Genomic DNA, 19313 nt, shown 5'->3' on the forward strand with positions numbered 1-19313 from the left:
ATTTTTTGAGCGCCTCTTTGTAAAGTAGACAAACATTTACGTGTATGTGCGCTACATTCTAAAGTATGTGGTAAAATATGTCAGGTGCCGGTAGGTGCTATAAACAAAAAAAACAGATCAGGAAGGGGGAGATCAAGAAAGGCTTTGCTGAGGTGGCATTGTGGCAGAAGGTAAGGGAGCAAGCCATGCAGCTATACGGAGGAAAAGATTTCCGGGCAGAGCCAACAGTGTGAGTGGAGTGAAAAACAAGGAGGGTTGTACGTGCAAAGGACTGTCATCCAGGGGGAGGTGATGATGATGATGACGTGTGTGTGTGTGTGTGTGTGTGTGTGTGTGTGTTGGGGGGTAGTGGTGGTGGTGGTTGATTGGTGGGTGGATGTAGGTCATATAAAGCCTTGTAGGTCCTGTTTGAAGAGTGTGTTCAAGAATGAATGGGAAGAGAGAGACTGGAGATAATGAGTATGAACAACTCTTCTGAAGAATTCTATAAAGGAGAGCAGAGGAATGGGGTAATAGATGAAGGTTAAAAGAAGTTTTTTTTGTTTGTTTGTTTTTGGTTTTTTTTTTAAGGACAGGAGAAATTATATAGTGGTTGTATGCTTATGGAAATTGTCCTGTAGAAAGGGAAAACTGATAGAGAAAAGTGATGTTCCTGTATAGAATAGAGGGGGTGAGATCAAATCTACTAAGAAGTAGAATTTTAATTCATTTGGTCCCATTCTGGAGCTCATTCTCTTAATTATTGTACTATTTGCAATTGTAAACTATGGGGAAATTTCCTTTGCAAGCACCTTCCTGTAACGAAAGTTTTCTAACTCTGGAAGAAACCTTACCAATAGTAAAGAATATAAGATAATAAACATGGAGTAGCATGGATATAAAATTAGTTTTTATATTATAATTGAATTTGTAAAGAGCAAGCAATGTAATTTCCTTCATATCATAGAAATTTTTATTTTATAGAGGTTTTTTAAACTTTTTTTTTTTTTGTGGCACGCGGACCTCTCACTGCTGTGGCCTCTTCCCGTTAAGGAGCACAGGCTCCGGACGCGCAGGCTCAGTGGCCATGGCTCACAGGTCCAGCCGCTCCGCAGCATGTGGGATCTTCCCGGACCGGAGCACGGACCCGTGTCCCCTGCATCGGCAGGTGGACTCTCAACCACTGCGCCACCAGGGAAGCCCGGTTTTGACAGTTTTAATACCTTTTAGTTACATGTCAGACTTAGAGCTGGGGATTTGTTGTAATAAAGATAATAGTCAACTTTAAATTTTTTGTTTTAAAATTTTTCATTTGGAAAATTTAAATAGTGAGCAAAGTAGAAATAATAATGTTATGTACTTCCATGTGCCCATCACCCAACTTCAATAATTGGCAGTTCAGGACCAATCTCGTTTCAGTCGTACCTTCCCCAGAACCTCCTCCTCCACCTGTCAGGATTCATTTTAAACAAACTCAAGGCGCTGTATCATTTCATCCATACATATTTCAGTAAGTTTTTAAAATATAATAAGATATTCTCTTAAAACATAACCACAATGCCATTTTGATATCTGATAAAAAGCACGTGATGTCTAGTTGTCTCTCTGTGATAATGGTTAGCATTATTGAGCATTTACCATGGGGCCGGCACTATGCTAAGTCCTTCATGCATATTATCTCTTAATCCTCATAATAATAGTACAAGGTAGATATAATTATTATTCTCATTTTATAGATAGAGAAATGGAGGCTTAAAGAGGTTAAGGATCTTGTCTAAGTTCTACAGCCAGTGGTGCTAGGATATGGCCAGAGTACTAAGAGAAAGCAGAAATAAAAGAAGATGAGGATTTTTGTCCAGCCTGACCATTTGCTGGCATAATGATCTCTGAGCTTCAGATTCATCATCTTTGTTTTGTTTTGTTTTGTTTTGCGGTACGCGGGCCTCTCACTGTTGTGGCTTCTCCCGTTGCGGAGCACAGGCTCCAGACGCGCAGGCTCAGCGGCCATGGCTCATGGGCCTAGCTGCTCCGCGGCATGTGGGATCTTCCTGGACCGGGACATGAACTCGTGTCCCCTGCATTGGCAGGCAGACTCTCAACCACTGCGCCACCAGGGAAGCCCCAGATTCATCATCTTTGAAATGGTAATCGCTGGTCTGCCCACTTCTTAGGGCGATTGTTGCCCACCTCTTAGGGTTGTTGTTAAGATCAAATAAGTTAGTGTGCATAAAAGTTTTAAGAACTGCAGAATACTATGAATATATGGAAAAGTTTATTATCTAGTTCACTGGTTCTTTACTGGGGGTGATTTTGTCCCCCAGAGAACATGTGGTCTGGAGACTCTGGATTATCACAACTGGGGGTATGCTACTGGCAGCTAGTGGGTAGAAGCCAGGGATGTTGCTAAACATCTTGCGGTGCCCATGACAGCCCCTGAAAACAAAGAATTATTTGGCCCCAAATGTCAGTAGGGCCAAAGTTTAGGAACTTTGCTCTTGTTAAATAACCTTTTAACTAGTTAAAATGATCAATTGTTGGGAATTTCCTGGCTGTCCAGTGGTTAGGACTCTGTGCTTTCACTGCTGAGGGCATGGGTTCGATCCCTGGTCGGGGAACTAATATTGCACAAACCAAGCAGTGCGGCCCAAAACAAAACAAAATGAAACAAAATGAGACAAAACAGCAAACCAATTGATTAGTTGAGCAACCAATGAAGAAATTGAGACTCAGATTGATCAAGTGACTTGCTCAAAGTTATACAACAAGTTGATGCTGGGGCCAATATCAGATTTCATTACAATTGACCTTTGAGTTTTGAGGAACAAGTTTTTCTGAGAAGCAGAGACCTCAAAGAAGAGCTTTTGTGCATTTAGCACGCTCAGTACAGTGAAAAGAAACACATAGTTCTAAGTAACTTGTGAAGACTGTTGCTTTCATGGTGGTTGATGTCATTTTTAAGCAAAAAATATTTGTCATGTAACTTCTGTGTCTGTTAGCATTGGATGTGGTGCTGAGGTGACTATAAATGTTCTAAAAGTTGCTGTCTGCCAGGAGTTTACAACCCAGTTGGGTAAATATGAGAGATGATTTGGTTGCATGCAGTGGAAGCCAACTCAAGTTGGTTAAAGGAAAGAGGAATTTACTAATGATACAGTGGGATTTCATATGACGCATGACCTTAGCATAGGAGGTACAACAAGGCTTCATGAGGCCTTAGATAATTTTGCCTTTGTGGGCTGCTTCCTCTGTAAAAAAAAATATATTAGAAATTATCTTTGACAACTGTGTTGTATAAAGACATATATTAATATTATATATTAAAGATTTTTCTTCTATCCAAAAGTTTAATTTTTTCTTCTGATTCTAAAAGATATTAAAATATTTTGTTGAGCCCCTAGAAGTATTGTGGGCCCTAGGCAGTGTGCCTGTTCCACCTACAGATTAAGTTGGCTATTAGGAGTTGTACAGGCTGTTTTAAGGGCCAGGTGGAAGTGACGTACTTTCTTCTGCTCAAAACTCCTTTGCCAGAACCTAGTCACATAGCTCCAATCTGAATTCTCCTGGAACCATGGAAGAGTATGCCTAACTGCCTTTGCTGCACTACCCTAAGTAAGGTTGGGCGTCTGTTGCTGAGGAAGAAAGGGAGGGAATGGATATCGCATAGGCAAACCGTCGTCTATGCCATAGCTTTTTTTCAAATGGTAGTTCTTGCATGTTAAAATTGAAAACAGGGGTCAGCGTGTATAGGAATAGAGAGACTTACTTATAACTTACAGGTTACTTGTTAAAAAGAGGATTTTGCAGTAAGAGGGGGCCAAGGAGCTGAGGGTCTAAGTGAAGTTGGTTGGTAGCAGGAATGGAAAAGAGTGAATAGATGGAGGGCCTTATTCTTTCTTGGAAAAGGAAATTCCTTATGCAGCCACATTTAGTTTTATAGAAATTCTTGGGAAAGAGTCCAAATTGCTTAGCAACTTGACTCAAATATGCAACCCAGTTCTTAGTCTTAGGTTATTTTGTTATGGCCATGGTATGCAAAAGCTGGCAGTGTTACTCATTTCTCTTTTTAAATCTTTAAATGTTCAACACATATTTGAGAGCTGCTACAAGCTTAGACATTGAGGATATAATGAGAAATGAGGCACAGTCCCCACTGTGAACAAACGTATAGTCCTATGGGGAAGATAGACTGATACTGATACTGCGTGATTAGTGCTATCATAGAGGTAATACTGGTACGTAGGAACATATTAAGAATGGTACCTGATACACTCTTGGGGAATCAAGGCAGGTGATCAGCTGGGACCTGAAGGATGAGGTAGCCAGGCAAAGAGATTGGTGGGGTATGAGGGCGGGGAGAATAGCTTAAACAAAGGCCCAGAGGGGAGAGAGGGAGCTTGGCACACTTGGGAAAGTGCAGGTGGCTTAATAGGCCTGGAGTGGTGGTGAGAGGGAAGAGGGAGCGGCCTGGCAAAGATGAGATAAGAAGGGCCTTGAGTGCCAGGTTTAAGAGTATGGACTTTATCCAGAGAGCAGTAGAGAACCTCTGAAGAGGAATTGACTTGATCAGATTTGTGTTTTTTTTTTTTTTTTTTTTTTGTGGTACGCAGGCCTCTCACTGTTGTGGCCTCTCATGTTGCAGAGCACAGGGTCGCAGGCTCAGCGGCCATGGCTCACGGGCCCAGCCGCTCCGCGGCATGTGGGATCTTCCCGGACCGGGGCACGAACCCGCGTCCCCTGCATCGGCAGGCAGACTCTCAAGCACTGCGCCACCAGGGAAGCCCAGATTTGTGTTTTGATATAAGTTCTACTCACAGCAATTACGATCTGGTCAGGATTTATAGAAATAAAAAATTTACTTGTCATTTTTATTTTCCTTTGGTACTAGAGAAACTTATGTCCATGACTTTGAAAATGTGGAATTCTTTCTTATTTCCTCTCTGCCTTTGTGGCAGGGTTCTTTTAATCCATCATTGCACCTCCCCTTGTAAGCTGACATTTCATCTTTCTGTTGCTTGTCCTCTTCTATCTTAAACTTGCTTAAAAAAATAAAAAGGAATGGTAAACTTGATTTACTAATCAAATCCTTTGATTTAAAATAAAGAAAACTAAAGGAATTCCCTGGCGGTCCAGTGGTTAGGACTCTGCGATTTCAGTGGGGAAGGGTGGAGTTCAATCCCTGGTCAGGGAACTAAGATCCCACAAGCTGTATAGCATGGCCAAAAAAAAAAAAAGAAAGAAAGAAAGAAAAAAAATATAAAACTGAAAATAGTAAAACAGAGTTGACAACTCTATGGTAGATTTGTACTGAATCTTACCCAACTTTAGTACTCTTATTTTTATTACATAATACACAAGGTATATTTAAGATAGTTATTGAAGAAATAGTGGTAAGTTTAGGTTTTTTTTAATTGCACAGAAGTCCCGTTTGCATAGTACTTCAAATTTGTGTAACCATTTTTAAAAATAGCTGTCTAAAAATCCAGTATATCTGTGATATGAGTAGAAAGCATGTTTTAAATAGTTGGGTGGAAGGACAGAGGGAGACATGACATGACATGGCAAGGTCACTTGCCCTGTAGGTTGTAAAGGTATTCAGTATAAGTAGAACCAGGGTATTTTCTCGTTTGAAAATGCTGCAGAATCTGGAAATGTTAGCGTGTAAGAAGGGGAAGAAAATCTAATTTCGGTTCAGATAATTTTGTACAAGAAAATAAAATTCTAGAAACTAATATTAAGTTTTCAAAACAGAATTAGATTGTGTATGGTCCATTGGTATCCAGCTTTCCCAGTTGCCAGTTACATAAGTCCCATGTTCCACCTCGGCTGTAGCACACGTGCTTTTAGTAGCTGATTCTTTTTCACAGAGTCACATACTGAGAGGGAAGTTCTAATCCTTCTTCTTTTTCAGAGTTAGAGTGATCACGTATGTTTTTTCCTTTTATTTTCATCCAAGGGTGGCATAAGGGATGATGGGAATGTTGCCAGGTAGATCCAATATGCTGGAGGCATGTTTGCCATTCTGTTTCATTTTAATTTCATATTAATAGCCTGTTAACCATTTTGGAGAGAAGTTCTTCATCAGCTTCCTTGAAAAAAAGAACACGCAGATGACTAATCCTCTCTCAGCCTCTACCCATTAGGCCTCACCATCCTCCTTTGGTGGGCATAATTGCAGCTGGGCAAGCAGGCACTGCACCATCCTATGCTTTTCTAAGTATTCATCTATTTTAACTAAATAGGAACATTTGACAACGGTGTTATATTGTAGTATCTAATTAAAAACAAGTATTTCACAGCTTTTTTATGTATTTAAGTAATTCTTTAGTCATCCCTTTGACGTCTGAAGTGGATAACCCTATCAGGTCATGATAGCCCTAATTTTTAGTCTTACTCATTTAAATTTAAAGATAACCATGGAAAAATTAATTGTCAATAAACAGCTCAGTTCTGTGTGAACCCAAATTTTTTTTTCTTTTTTTTAAAGCAAGTCTGCTGAAATATAGAGTGTATTATTCTATCTCTTTTGTGTCCAATAGGAAAGAAAAAGAACAACCAAAGTGGACTTCTTGAAGAAGATTGAGAAAGAAGTCCAAGAAAAATGGGATGCCAAGAAAGTGTTTGAGGTCAATGCATCTAATTTAGAGAAACAGACTAGGTGAGTAATAGTTTGTGAAACTCTACACCTTGTGTTTCCAGAACCATTGGCTGCAGAGACTGCTCTGTGGAAGGAATAAGGCAGATTGTATTTACAATGTCTGAAACAGGAGGTAACTTCCACTTTCTCTATTTCAAATTAGCATCCTCTTTCCTATGGAATCTTAAAGGATTTCTTCCTACGTAAAGGTTTTTTTAAAAACTAATATTTTTCATAGTTAGACAAAGGAAAATGTTTTGAAGTTTTATCTTTGCTGACTGATAATAGCAAGTCATTCTGTTACAGAGATTCATATTATAGTGATAATTATCTCCAAAGGCACAGATTATAAATTTTGAAGGATTTCTGTATTTAAAGATCTTATTTTATAAATCTGTATTGCCTTGATGTTAAGAATTGTTTATTAGAAGACAGACCATAGATAATATGATATTGGGGAAAAACAAAGTAACTGCTGCAACACAGTACCACAGTAAATATATGCATCAATTATAAGATGCGTCACAATTTCAGATACGTTGGACTGTAGAAAAATGTGCTTCTTAGAGTTGAGGAAATGCACTGACAACAATAGCAGTAATAGCTAATATTGAACAGGTATTGTTCAATATGCCAAGGCAATAGGAAATAGGCCATTTTTTAACATGCATATTCTCATTTAATGTTCTTAGTAACGCTTTAAGGTTACCAATATTTTAATTTTTGTTTTATTGATGAGTATACTGAGACACAGAGAGGTTAAGTAACCAGCTTAGGATTGCATGGCTAGGAATTGACAGGGCTTGGACTTCTTATCAGGACTTTCTGATTCCAAAGTCTATCCTTGCTACTAAGCTACACTCTAATGGAATTTTTTTTTTTTTTTAAAGAGAGGAAAAGAATTTGCTCTAATACAAAGTCTCTGGTGTTATACTTTAAACTATAATTTGAAGTTTCTGTTTGGTTCTAGAACTTTGGTCAAATCTAAGGTAATTTAAAGTAATCAAAAGTGAATTAGAAAGTGCTTTTGCTCAGTGAAAGAAAATGAACTGAAGAAACTTAGAAATATAACACTGAATGAAAAAAGCTCACGAGTGAAACTAAATGATGTATTGTTTAAAGGCATAGACTTATGTGCAAACTATTCAAAAACAAAGGAATGACAAAAGTAAATTTCAAGATAATGGTTCTGTCTGGTGGGAGGGTGGGGAGTAGCACACGGGTAGCTTCAGTGAGTTCATAAGTTGGATGGTGTGTTTACAGGTGGTCACTTATGAAGCACAGGTGTGCTTTATAACTTACATATGTCTGTTAGATACACTTGATTCATAGAAAAAAGGAGTATAACATAATACATTAAGCAGCTTTAAAAAGGTGCTTTTTAAGGGAACTTACCACATATCGTGTAATTTTGAGGATGTTTTATTTTACCTGAGAGGCTTTGAATTGCTTTATATATATCTAATGAAAGCATATCTCATTTAATCAGTAAAACAGTAAATTAATTCAGTCTCCCTATTAATTTTTTTTTTTAGTATATCATTTTTAACTCAGTATTTTAGCTTAAGTTAAACCTCCAATATTTGCTACAAGGATATTTAGTTCTTTAATAGCCACCTATAAATATCTTAGTTTTTCTAAATCAAAAACAAGTTTCAATTTTAGAGAGCTTTTAATTTCTGGATTTACAAATTTAATTTTCAGTGTCTGTTAAATAACTAAAATTTAAACAAGTTATTTATAGTAAGTGTCCCCATGACCCCACCCTTCATTGTAAAAGGAATTTAACATTTTCTTTTTTGTACTTTCTTTTTTACGATTGTTTTGCAGCAAGGACAAGTACTTTGTAACCTTCCCATATCCATATATGAATGGGCGCCTTCACTTGGGACATACATTTTCTTTATCCAAATGTGAGGTAAAGCTTCCTCTATGTTTAATATAATGGGATGGGAGGGTCTTTAATAAATACTATTTTAAAGAAAATAGCATCTATAGAATTTATTTCCTGTTAAGGGAACTTAGAATTCCTTAATTTTAAGCATGGTTTTTATGTTAAAGTAATTTAATTTTTCTATTTTCACATGCTGTATGTGTGTGTGTGCAGGGGTCTAGGTATGTATACATGTTCATAAGTAATTTCTAGGTTGGTGAAAAGACAGAAAAAAAAGGATAACTTTGGAATGACTATAAAATCTAACTGGTATTCTAAAGGAAGACGTGAAGAGGAAAACTCATGATCTTTGTGAAAAGTCAGAATTTTGTATTCGTCTAGCATTTAAATTTGTAGTTTAAATTGAATTTTTTTTCTATAGTTTGCAGTAGGGTACCAGAGATTGAAAGGAAAAACTTGTCTATTTCCCTTTGGTTTACACTGTACTGGAATGCCTGTTAAGGTAAGATTGCTTTTGGGATTGCTTTGTACTCTTTTTAGCTTAGAGCAAATTAAGCTTAAGTTAAACCTCCAATTCAAGAGCTTGAAATAGGATTTTCCAATATGTACTTCTGTATTACATTAGAGTGTTTTTTGAAGTGAACTGAATTTATTATCATGAAAATTAATTTTTAGAAAACATTTGGAAAAGTGCTTTAAGGGCACACATTAAGGTCTAAGTGATTTCTAAGTAATGCTGATATCTTTTGATTCCTTATGTATTCATATTTCTGTTTTAGAATTAGATGATAACTACTAACAAGTAAAATGGGCAGTGTTTTGTGCATTCATGGCATATATAGACTGTTGGCATAAAATAATAAACAATTCTATCATATTTTGGTTATTTTTGCAAGTGTCTTAAATTTGTCATAAATTCATAATAAAAATAATTTTCAATAAACGATGGGCAAGAAAACTACAGTTGAAAGGATTCCCTAAATCCTTGGGACTTGGGAAATATATCTCATTTCTTTTTATTCTCCAGTCTTTTATTTTGAAAAATGTCCAACCTATAGGAAAGGTAAAACGATAATGCAGTGAGCACCCATGTACCCTTCACTTACAGTTACCAAGTATTAACATTTGCCACAGTTGCTCTAGTTCTGACTCTCAACATACAATACATGCACACTTTCTTCTCCCTTTTTCTATGAATTCATTGAAAGTAAGTTGGCAGACATCATGACATGTCACCCCTAAACACTTCAGCTTGTATCTGTTGAGAACAAGGGCATTCTTCTACATTGTCATAGTCCCATTATCCACTCCACGAAATTGAGCATTGATGTATCCTTTCTGGTGGTTTTTTCCTTATTATTTTGTGGATCACACTTTGCATTTGGTTATCACCAGTACTACATTGATGAGGTTGGAACTTCCCACTGTATCACATCAAAAGTCATATAATGGCAACTTGTGTCATTTTAGTGATATTAAGTTAATAACTGCCAGATTTCCTCATTCTAAAGGTAACTTTTTCCTAATTAAAAACTAATCTGTGGGATGATACCTTAAGAGCCTCTGAATATTTCGTTACCCAGTAACTCAGTGGTTTTAGCATCCTTTCATTATCTTTGTCTTTCAGTTATTGAATTTGTGGTTGTAAAATGATGACTTTCTAGTTGTCTCATTCTTGTTAGCTGAAATTCTTCATAGACGTGTCCTCTCCCTTTTTTTTTTTTTTTTTTTTTTTTTTGCGGTACACGGGCCTCTCACTGTTGTGGCCTCTCCCGTTGCGGAGCACAGGCTCTGGACGCGCAGGCTCAGCGGCCATGGCTCACGGGCCTAGCCGCTCCGCGGCATGTGGGATCTTCCCGGACCAGGGCACGAACCCGCATCCCCTGCATCGGCAGGTGGACTCCCAACCACTGCACCACCAGGGAAGCCCTCCCCTCCCTTTTTTGAAATTCACAATTCTATATTTGTATTTTTCTCGTAACTTCAACACTGTCTACTTGGTGTCATCTTTGTTTGTGACAGTGGACTCATGGTACAGCTGAAAAGAGCTGGGGTTGAAAGTGCAGGTTCATGTTGTAATTCTGCAGCTTACTAGCTTTATAACCTTGGATAAATCCCTTCATCTTTCAGTATTTGTATTCTAACTTAATGTCTGTCCTATCTACCTAAATTTCAGAGTCAGGTTTTTCTTTTAAATAAATCTATTTATTTATTTATTTATTTATTTTTGGCTGTGTTGGGTCTTCATTGCTGTGCGCGAGCTTTCTCTAGTTGTGGTGAGCGGGGGCTGCTCTTCATTGTGGTGCACAGACTTCTCATTGCAGTGACTTCTCTTGTTATGGAGCACGGGCTCTAGGCATGTGGGCTTCAGTAGTTGTGGGCACGCGGGCTTTAGTAGTTGTGACACGAGGGCTCTAGAGTGCAGGCTCAGTAGTTGTGGTGCACGGGCTTAGTTGCTCCGCGGCATGTGGGATCTTTCCGGACCAGAGCTCAAACCCGTGTCTCTTGCACTGGCAGGAGGATTCTTAACCACTGCACCACCAGGGAAGCCCCAGAGTCAGTTTTAGTTGGCCATAGAAGCAACAACAAAACTCAAATTGTTTCCACCTTGAATTTTTAACTTTACCATCTCTAATGTCGTGTTTTTTTGTAGGCATGTGCTGATAAATTGAAAAGAGAAATAGAGCTTTATGGTTGCCCCCCTGATTTTCCAGATGAGGAAGAGGAAGAAGAAGAAATCAGTATTAAAACAGAAGATATAATAATTAAGGATAAAGCTAAAGGAAAAAAGGTTTGGTGGTTTGATCATACTTATTTTGGTTGAAGTTTTATATTTATATTTGATTTATATGTACATTCCCAGTACTAGCATAGTACCTGACACATAAAAAATGCTCAGTAATTTTTAAAAAGTAATAAAGCAGAATTATCTTTCTCACTTTTTGATTGCCTTTTTTTCCCCTTTTTATTTTGACATAATTTTAGACTTACAGAAGAATTACAGGATTGTACAGGGTTCTCTTAGAATCTTAACCGAGTTACATCTTATATAACCATGGTACAGTTCTCAAAACTAAGAAACCAACATTGAACAATACTGTTTAAGAAACTACATACTTCATTTGGATTTAACAGTTTTTCCTTAATATCCTTATTCTGTTCCAAGATCCAGTCCAAAATCCCATTTTGCATTTCCTTCTCATGTCTCTTCTTCTGTCTTCCATGATCTTGGCACTTTTGAAGAGTACTGGTCAGATAACTTATAGAATGTCCCTCATTTTGGGTTTGTCTAATGCTTTCTCATGAGTAGATTGAGAGGTGATGTGTCTTCAGTGCATCATATCAGGGAGTATAAGATATTGATATATCTTATTACTGGTGCTGTTAACCTTGATTATTTGGTTTGGGTGGTGTCTGTTAGGTCTTTCTCCTGTGAAGATTTTATTTTTCCCTTTGTAATTCATGTATGTTTTGAGAGAGATACTTTGAGGCTATGGAAATAATACCTTGTTTCTTTTTTTGTTTTTAAACTATTGCATTGTATACTTTATATTTTAAAGATTTTTATTTATTTTGGCTGCATTGGGTGTTAGTTGTGGCACTCGGGATCTTCGTTGTGGCATGCAGGATCTTTTGGTTGTGTATGGTATGTGGACTTCTTAGTTGTGGCATGCGGGCTTCTTAGTTGTGGCATGTGGACTCTTAGTTGTGACATGCAAACTCTTAGCTGTGGCATGCACGCAGGATCTAGTTCCCTGACCAGGGATCGAACCCGGGCCCCCTATGCTGGGAGTGCAGAGTCTTACCCACTGGATCACCAGGGAAGTCCCAATATCTTGTTTCTTTTTATATATTTGCTCACTAATTTTAGCATTCATCATTGGATCTTCCCTGCAGCGGTTATTGCTGCATATTTTGTTCTAATGGTGATTTTCAGTTTCCCTCATTCCTTCTATATTTATTATCTGGAATTCTTCTGAAAGGAAATGTTGTTCTTTCTCCCTCATTTACTTATCTATTAATTTCTTTTTTATATCAGTGTGGATTCATGCATATTTATTCTTTGGGTTATAATCTAATCCTATTGAGCTTTTTTGAGTTATTGTTATTGCTCAGATTGTTCTAGCAATGGCCATTGGGGGAATCTTATAGTGGGCTCCTGTGTCCATTTGACATGCCCCCATCTTTTTTTCTTTTTTCTATTTCTTTCTTTCTCTTTTCTTTTTTTTTTTTTTTTGAGCACTTCTATACATTTAGGTGCCACAAGATGCTCCAGGCTCATTTTGTATTTTCCCTGTTTTAACCCCAGAGTCAACCACTTTTCCAAGGAGTCCTCTTTCCTTTTATTGAAATATGGTATTTAGAAACTAAGTTCTGAGTGTTAGTTATGCTCATTGTTTCTAGATCCTCTCAGTAGAAAGAGCAAGGAAATATATGTATGTCTACTAACCCACTTATATGTACGTGTCTGTATTTATTTCTTTATACATTATAAAAAATTTCTTTATATTTTTTAAATGTTTTTTTAATTAATGTAAACTCTTCCTTCCTTCCTTCCTTCCTTCCTTCCTTCCTTTCCTTTCCTTTCCTTTCCTTTCCTTTCCTCTCTTCCTCCCTCCCTCCCTCCCTCCTTCCTTCCCTTCCTTTCTTCCTTCCTCTCTCTCCCTCCCTCCCTCCCTCCCTTCTTCCCTCCCTCCCTCCTTTCCTCCATCTCTCTCTCACTCTTCGCAGTGTATCATTGTGTTGGTTTGACAAGTGCATGGAGTCATGTTTCTACCACCACAGTACTATACAGAACAGTTTCCTCAGCCCCCGGATTCCTTGTCCTACCTTTTTATAATTCAGCCTTTTTGCCTACCTCCAGTCCCTGGCATGTGGTTACCTTTTTGATATTGGTAAATATTGGTAAAGGAGAAAACTCTTGTTAGCAGCTTATTCATAACTAAAAAAGGTGCATGTGGTATTTGAAAAAAGGAAATAGAGAAGGTTTGGTGCTAAGATCTTATCTTTGTGATGATAACTTTTTATGGTTCCACCTCTGTATTGATAGTTATCTTTGGTGTCAGAATCCAGGTATCAGACTATATGGTTTGGCAAACAGAACAGTGCATCCAGATCCTGCACTATTCTGACATGTCAACAGTACTGTTTTAGATTTAAAAAAACTACCAAATAGGATTATTCACTTAAAATTACTGTGGTCCTGGAATTTGTTAACCAGTTGTTAGTTATTCTTTGATGGAGTTTGGTTTTGCTGTTATTTTCAGAGTAAAGCTGCTGCTAAAGCTGGATCTTCTAAATACCAGTGGGACATTATGAAATCCCTTGGTCTGTCTGATGAAGAGATAGTTAAATTTTCTGAAGCAGAATATTGGCTTGACTATTTCCCACCACTGGCTGTTCAGGATCTGAAGAGAATGGGTTTGAAGGTATGCCCATCACCCCCAGAGTTTAAGGAAATATGAAAAATACATTATATTTGTGTGATTGAATGAGATTTGGACTACCTCTTAATTTAGAATAGTATATTCCAGTAATGGCTCAGTACTGTTATTGTCAGATTAGAACCACATGGGCCTCAATGTAAGCAATGAAGTACTTCAATATTTGTTGTTTTGGAATGTATATACATATATTAACAACTAGTAGAAAGGAATTCTATTCAAATAATATGAAGAAGCCCACAACATTGTAAATCAACTATACTTCAATAAAATTTAAAAAAAAAAAAAAGATAAGAAGAAGCCCAAGTGTAGCTTGAATATTTAGGGATACATAAAGGTGTTATGTAAATGCTCCTTCTTAATTTATTATAATTCCTGTATGTTTAATAGGTAACTGTGTGTGTTTAAAAACGTACATATTAAGCACAAATTAACATAATTATGACGTATTATATATTTAATAGGTGGAACTTGAAATTTTTTGGTTTCCTTTGATATTTTTGATATAATTCTAAGTTGGAAAATAAGGAGTAGAAGAGTAAATAATTGATTCATGGGAATTCCTGTTCATAGAGACCATATAAATTTCTCAAAAATTACCTTTTCCTTTCTCCTTCTGTAGGTAGACTGGCGTCGTTCCTTCATCACCACTGATGTTAATCCTTACTATGACTCGTTTGTCAGGTGGCAGTTTTTAACATTAAGAGAAAGAAGCAAAATTAAATTTGGGAAGCGGTGAGTTTGTTGTCCTTCAGTATAATAAAGTAAAAATCATGTAATTCCTGCATTATAATTCAGTGTACCCCAGAGCTTACTTTTTTCCATTATCTTTTCTCTTTTTATAATTTCTCTTTTTGTTCTCTTGTTTCCTGTGAATTCCTTTTTGTTTGACTGGTGTCTCAGTTTCTCTGAGCTGCTTAGTGTTTGTGACAAATAGAACCAGGGAGAATAGGGGTCTCACTAAAGATTCTCTCTTACGTTCTCACTAAAGATTCTCTTAAGTATTCTAGCCAAGCAGAAAAATAATATTATGTGAGTTTTAGTTTATCTTTTTGCTCTATAAAATCTTCTATAAAGTTCTTCCTTGATTATATGGATTCATTAAAAGCTATTTGCGATTTTTTTTTAAAATTTTATTTTATTAATTTTTTTATACAGCAGGTTCTTAGTAGTCATCCATTTTATACACATCAGTGTATACATGTCAATCCCAATCGCCCAATTCAGCACACCACCATCCCCACCCCCCCTAGCGGCTTTCCCCCCTTGGTGTCCATACATTTGTTCTCTATATCTCTGTCTCAGCTTCTGCCCTGCAAACTGGTTCATCTGTACCATTTTTCTAGGTTCCACCTACATGCATTAATATACGATATTTGTTTTTCTTTCTGACTTAACTTCACTCTGTATGACCGTCTCTAGATCCATCCACGTCTCAACAAATGAACCAATTTCATTCCTTTTTATGGCTGAGTAATATTCCATTGTATATATGTACCACAACTTCTTTATCCATTCGTCTGTCAATGGGCATTTAGGTTGCTTCCATGACCTGGCTATTGTAAATAGTGCTGCACTGAACATTGGGGTGCATGCATCTTTTTGAATTATGGTTTTCTCTGGGTATATGCCCAGTAGTGGGATTGCTGGATCATATGGTAATTCTATTTTTAGTTTTTTAAGGAAGCTCCATTACTGTTCTCCATAGTGGCTGTATCAATTTACATTCCCACCAACAGTGCAAGAGGGTTCTCTTTTCTCCACACCCTCTCCAGCATTTGTTGTTTGTAGATTTTCTGATGATGCCCATTCTGACTGATGTGAGGTGATACCTCATTGTAGTTTTGATTTGCATTTTTCTAATAATTAGTGATGTTGAGCAGCTTTTCATGTGCTTCTTCGCCATCTGTTTGTCTTCTTTGGAGAAATGTCTATTTAGGTCTTCTACCCACTTTTGGATTCGGTTGTTTGTTTCTTTAATATTGAGCTGCATGAGCTGTTTATATATTTTGGAGATTAATCCTTTGTCCATTGATTCGTTTGCAAATATTTTCTCCCATTCTGAGGGTTGTCTTTTTGTCTTGTTTATGGTTTGCTTTGCTGTGCAAAAGCTTTGAAGTTTCATTAGGTCCTATATGTTTATTTTTGTTTTTATTTCCATTACTCTAGGAGGTGGATCAAAAAAGATCTTGCTGTGATTTATGTCAAAGAGTGTTCTGCCTATGTTTTCCTCTAAGGGTTTTATAGTGTCCAGTCTTACATTTAGGTCTCGAATCCATTTTGAGTATATTTTTGTGTATGGTGTTAGGAAGTGTTCTAATTTCATTCTTTTACATGTAACTGTCCAGTTTTCCCAGCATCACTTATTGAAGAGACTGTCTTTTCTCCATTGTATATCCTTGCCTCCTTTGTCAGAGATTAGTTGACCATAGGTGCGTGGGTTTATCTCTGGGCTTTCTATCTTGTTTCATTGATCTGTGTTTCTGTTTTTGTGCCAGTACCATATTGTCTTCATTACTGTAGCTTTGTAGTATAGTCTGAAGTCAGGGGGTCTGATTCTTCCAGCTCCGTTTATTTCCCTAAAGACTGCTTTGGCTACTCGGGGTCTTTTGTGTCTCCATACAAATTTTAAGGTTTTTTCTAGTTCTGTAAAAAATGCCATTGGTAATTTAATAGGGATTGCATTGAATCTGTAGATTGCTTTGGCTAGTATAGCCATTTTCACAGTATTGATTCATCCAACCCAAGAACATGGTCTATCTCTCCATCAGTTGGTATCCTCTTTAATTTCTTTCATCAGTATCTTATAGTTTTCTGCATACAGGTCTTTTGTCTCCATAGGCAGGTTTATTCCTAGGTATTGTATTCTTTTTGTTGCAATGGTAAATGGGAGCATTTCCTTAATTTCTCTTTCAGATTTTTCATCATTAGTGTATAGGAATGCAAGAGATTTCTGTGTATTAATTTTGTATCCTGCAACTTGACCAAATTCATTGATTAGCTCTAGTAGTTTTCTGGTGGCATCTTTAGGATTCTCTATGTATAGTGTCATGTCATCTGCAAACAATGACAGTTTTACTTCTTCTTTTCCAATTTGTATTCCTTTTATTTCTTTTTCTTCTCTGATTGCCGTGGCTAGGACTTCCAAAACTATGTTGAATAATAGTGGTGAGAATGGACATCCTTGTCTTGTCTGATCTTAGAGGAAATGCTTTCAGTTTTTCACCATTGAGAATGATGTTGGCTGTGGGTTTGTCGTATATGGCCTTTATTATGTTGAGGTAGGTTCCCTCTATGCCTGTGTCTTTTGGTTGGAGCATTTAATCCATTCATGTTTAAGGTAATTATTGATATGTATGTTCCTATGACCATTTTCTTGATTATTTTGGGTTTGTTTTTGTTGGTCCTTTTCTTTTGTGTTTCCCACTTAGTGAAGTTCCTTTAGCATTGTTTGTAGAGCTGGTTTGGTGGTGCTGAATTCTCTTAGCTTTTGCTTGTCTGTAAAGCTTTTGATTTCTCCATCGAATCTGAATGAGATCCTTGCAGGGGAGAGTAATCTTGGTTGTAGTTTCTTCCCTTTCATCACTTTAAGTATATCATGCCATTGCCTTCTGGCTTGTAGAGTTTCTGCTGAGAAATCAGTTGTTAACCTTATGGGAGTTCCCTTGTATGTTATTTGTTGTTTTTCTCTTGCTGCTTTCGATCATTTTTCTTTGTCTTTAACTTTTGCCAGTTTGATTACTGCGTGTCTTGGTGTGTTTCTCCTTGGGTTTATCCTGTATGGGACTTTCTGTGCTTCCTGGACTTGGGTGTCTCTTTCCTTACCCATGTTAGGGAAGTTTTTGACTGTAATCTCTTCCAATATTTTCTCAGGTCCTTTCTCTCTCTCTTCTCCTTCTGGGACCCCTATAATGCGAATGTTGTTGTGTTTAATGTTATCTCAGGGTCTCTTAGGTTGTCTTCATTTCTTTTGATTCTTTTTTCTTTATTCTGTTCCGCAATAGTGAATTCCACCATTCTGTCTTCCAGGTCACTTATCAGTTCTGCCTCAGTTATTCTGCTATTGATTCCTTCTAGTGTAGTTTTCATTTCATTTATTGTATTGTTCATCTCTGTTTGTTCTTTAATTCTTCTAGGTTTTTTTTAAACATTTCTTGCATCATCTTGATCTTTGCCTCCATTCTTTTTCCGAGGTCCTGGATCATCTTCACTGTCATTTTTCTGAATTCTCTTTCTGGAAGGCTGCCTATCTCCACTTCATTTAGTTGTTTTTCTGGGGTTTTATCTTGTTCCTTCATCTGGTACATAGCCCTCTGCCTTTTCATCTTGTCTGTCTTTCTGTGAATATGGTTTTTGTTCCACAGGCTGCAGGATTGTAGTTCTTCTTCTGCTGTCTGCCTTATGCTATTTTCATTTTAAAGGCAAATTTATATTTTACAGTCTTCTGTTTCATACCATAAAGCCAAGATCAGTAGATATTTTTCAGTGGTATTACCTTTGATGAAGGCAGAAAGCTTTCATTAAATAACTATGTTGGCAGTAGAGCTCGCCATAAAAGCATAAAAATGATGTAGACATTTGCTCAGTTAGAAGTTTTAGTTAGAAGAAATATTGTGATGGTTAGGTGCAACACTGGCAAATATGTTAGGATAAAACTTGTACGTTATAATAATATTTGTCACTTATTTATTTTTTAGGTATACCATTTATTCTCCAAAAGATGGACAGCCTTGTATGGATCATGACAGACAAACTGGAGAGGTAATTATTTGTGCCATAGAGTAGCTATTGTAATAATTCTTTTTTTTAATAAATTTACTTGTTTGATTATTTTTGGCTGTGTTGGGTATTCGTTGCTGCACGTGGGCTTTTCTCTAATTGCGGCGAGTGGATGCTACTCTTTGTTGTGGTGTTCAGGCTTCTCATTGCGATGGCTTCTCTTTGTTGCGGAGCATGGGCTCTAGGTGTGCGAGCCCTAGGCGCTCAGTCTTCAGTAGTTTGACATGCGGGTTCAGTAGTTGTGGCACATGGGCTTAGTTGCTCTGCGGCATGTGGGATCTTCCTGGATCAGGGCTTGAACCCGTGTCCCCTTCATTGGCTGGCGGATTCTTAACCACTGTGCCACCAGGGAAGTCCCTATTGTAATAATTCTTAATGTGGGCATAGAGTTTAAGAAATAGATTAGAAATCTAAAAATCACGTTATTTCAGTGCTGAGGTGTATAGTCATGATACTCTTGTGGCTGTTAAGCCAGAGGCAGAATGTTATCATAGGTACCTGTATCTTGTCAAGGACCTTGCTACTCCAAGAGTAGCACTAGGTTCAGCTACATCAGCTTGTGTTAGAAAAGCACATTTTTGTT

The 19313-nt window shown here is 37.3% G+C and overlaps 1 protein-coding gene across 7 annotated transcripts in view; it reads left to right on the forward strand.

Moving 5' to 3' along the window:
* The window catches only part of LARS1 (leucyl-tRNA synthetase 1), a 67146-nt gene that overhangs the window by 628 nt on the left and 47205 nt on the right, over positions 1-19313 (forward strand). For 5 of the 7 annotated variants that reach the window (XR_004349086.1, XR_004349087.1, XM_032625833.1 and 2 more), the window contains exons 2-8: positions 6516-6634; positions 8444-8531; positions 8929-9009; positions 11161-11298; positions 13775-13936; positions 14574-14686; positions 18649-18712. Coding sequence is in view for 4 of the 7 variants with exons in the window: in XM_032625833.1 (XP_032481724.1) it covers positions 6516-6634; positions 8444-8531; positions 8929-9009; positions 11161-11298; positions 13775-13936; positions 14574-14686; positions 18649-18712 (765 nt within the window). In the remaining 3 variants the exon portion in view is untranslated. The remainder of the gene's footprint in view (positions 1-6515; positions 6635-8443; positions 8532-8928; positions 9010-11160; positions 11299-13774; positions 13937-14573; positions 14687-18648; positions 18713-19313) is intronic. The other 2 variants (XR_004349088.1, XM_032625835.1) reach the window with 2 other exon arrangements.

Source organism: Phocoena sinus, chromosome 3 (assembly GCF_008692025.1).
Source record: "Phocoena sinus isolate mPhoSin1 chromosome 3, mPhoSin1.pri, whole genome shotgun sequence".
In the NCBI taxonomy this organism is placed as follows: Eukaryota; Metazoa; Chordata; class Mammalia; order Artiodactyla; family Phocoenidae; genus Phocoena; species Phocoena sinus.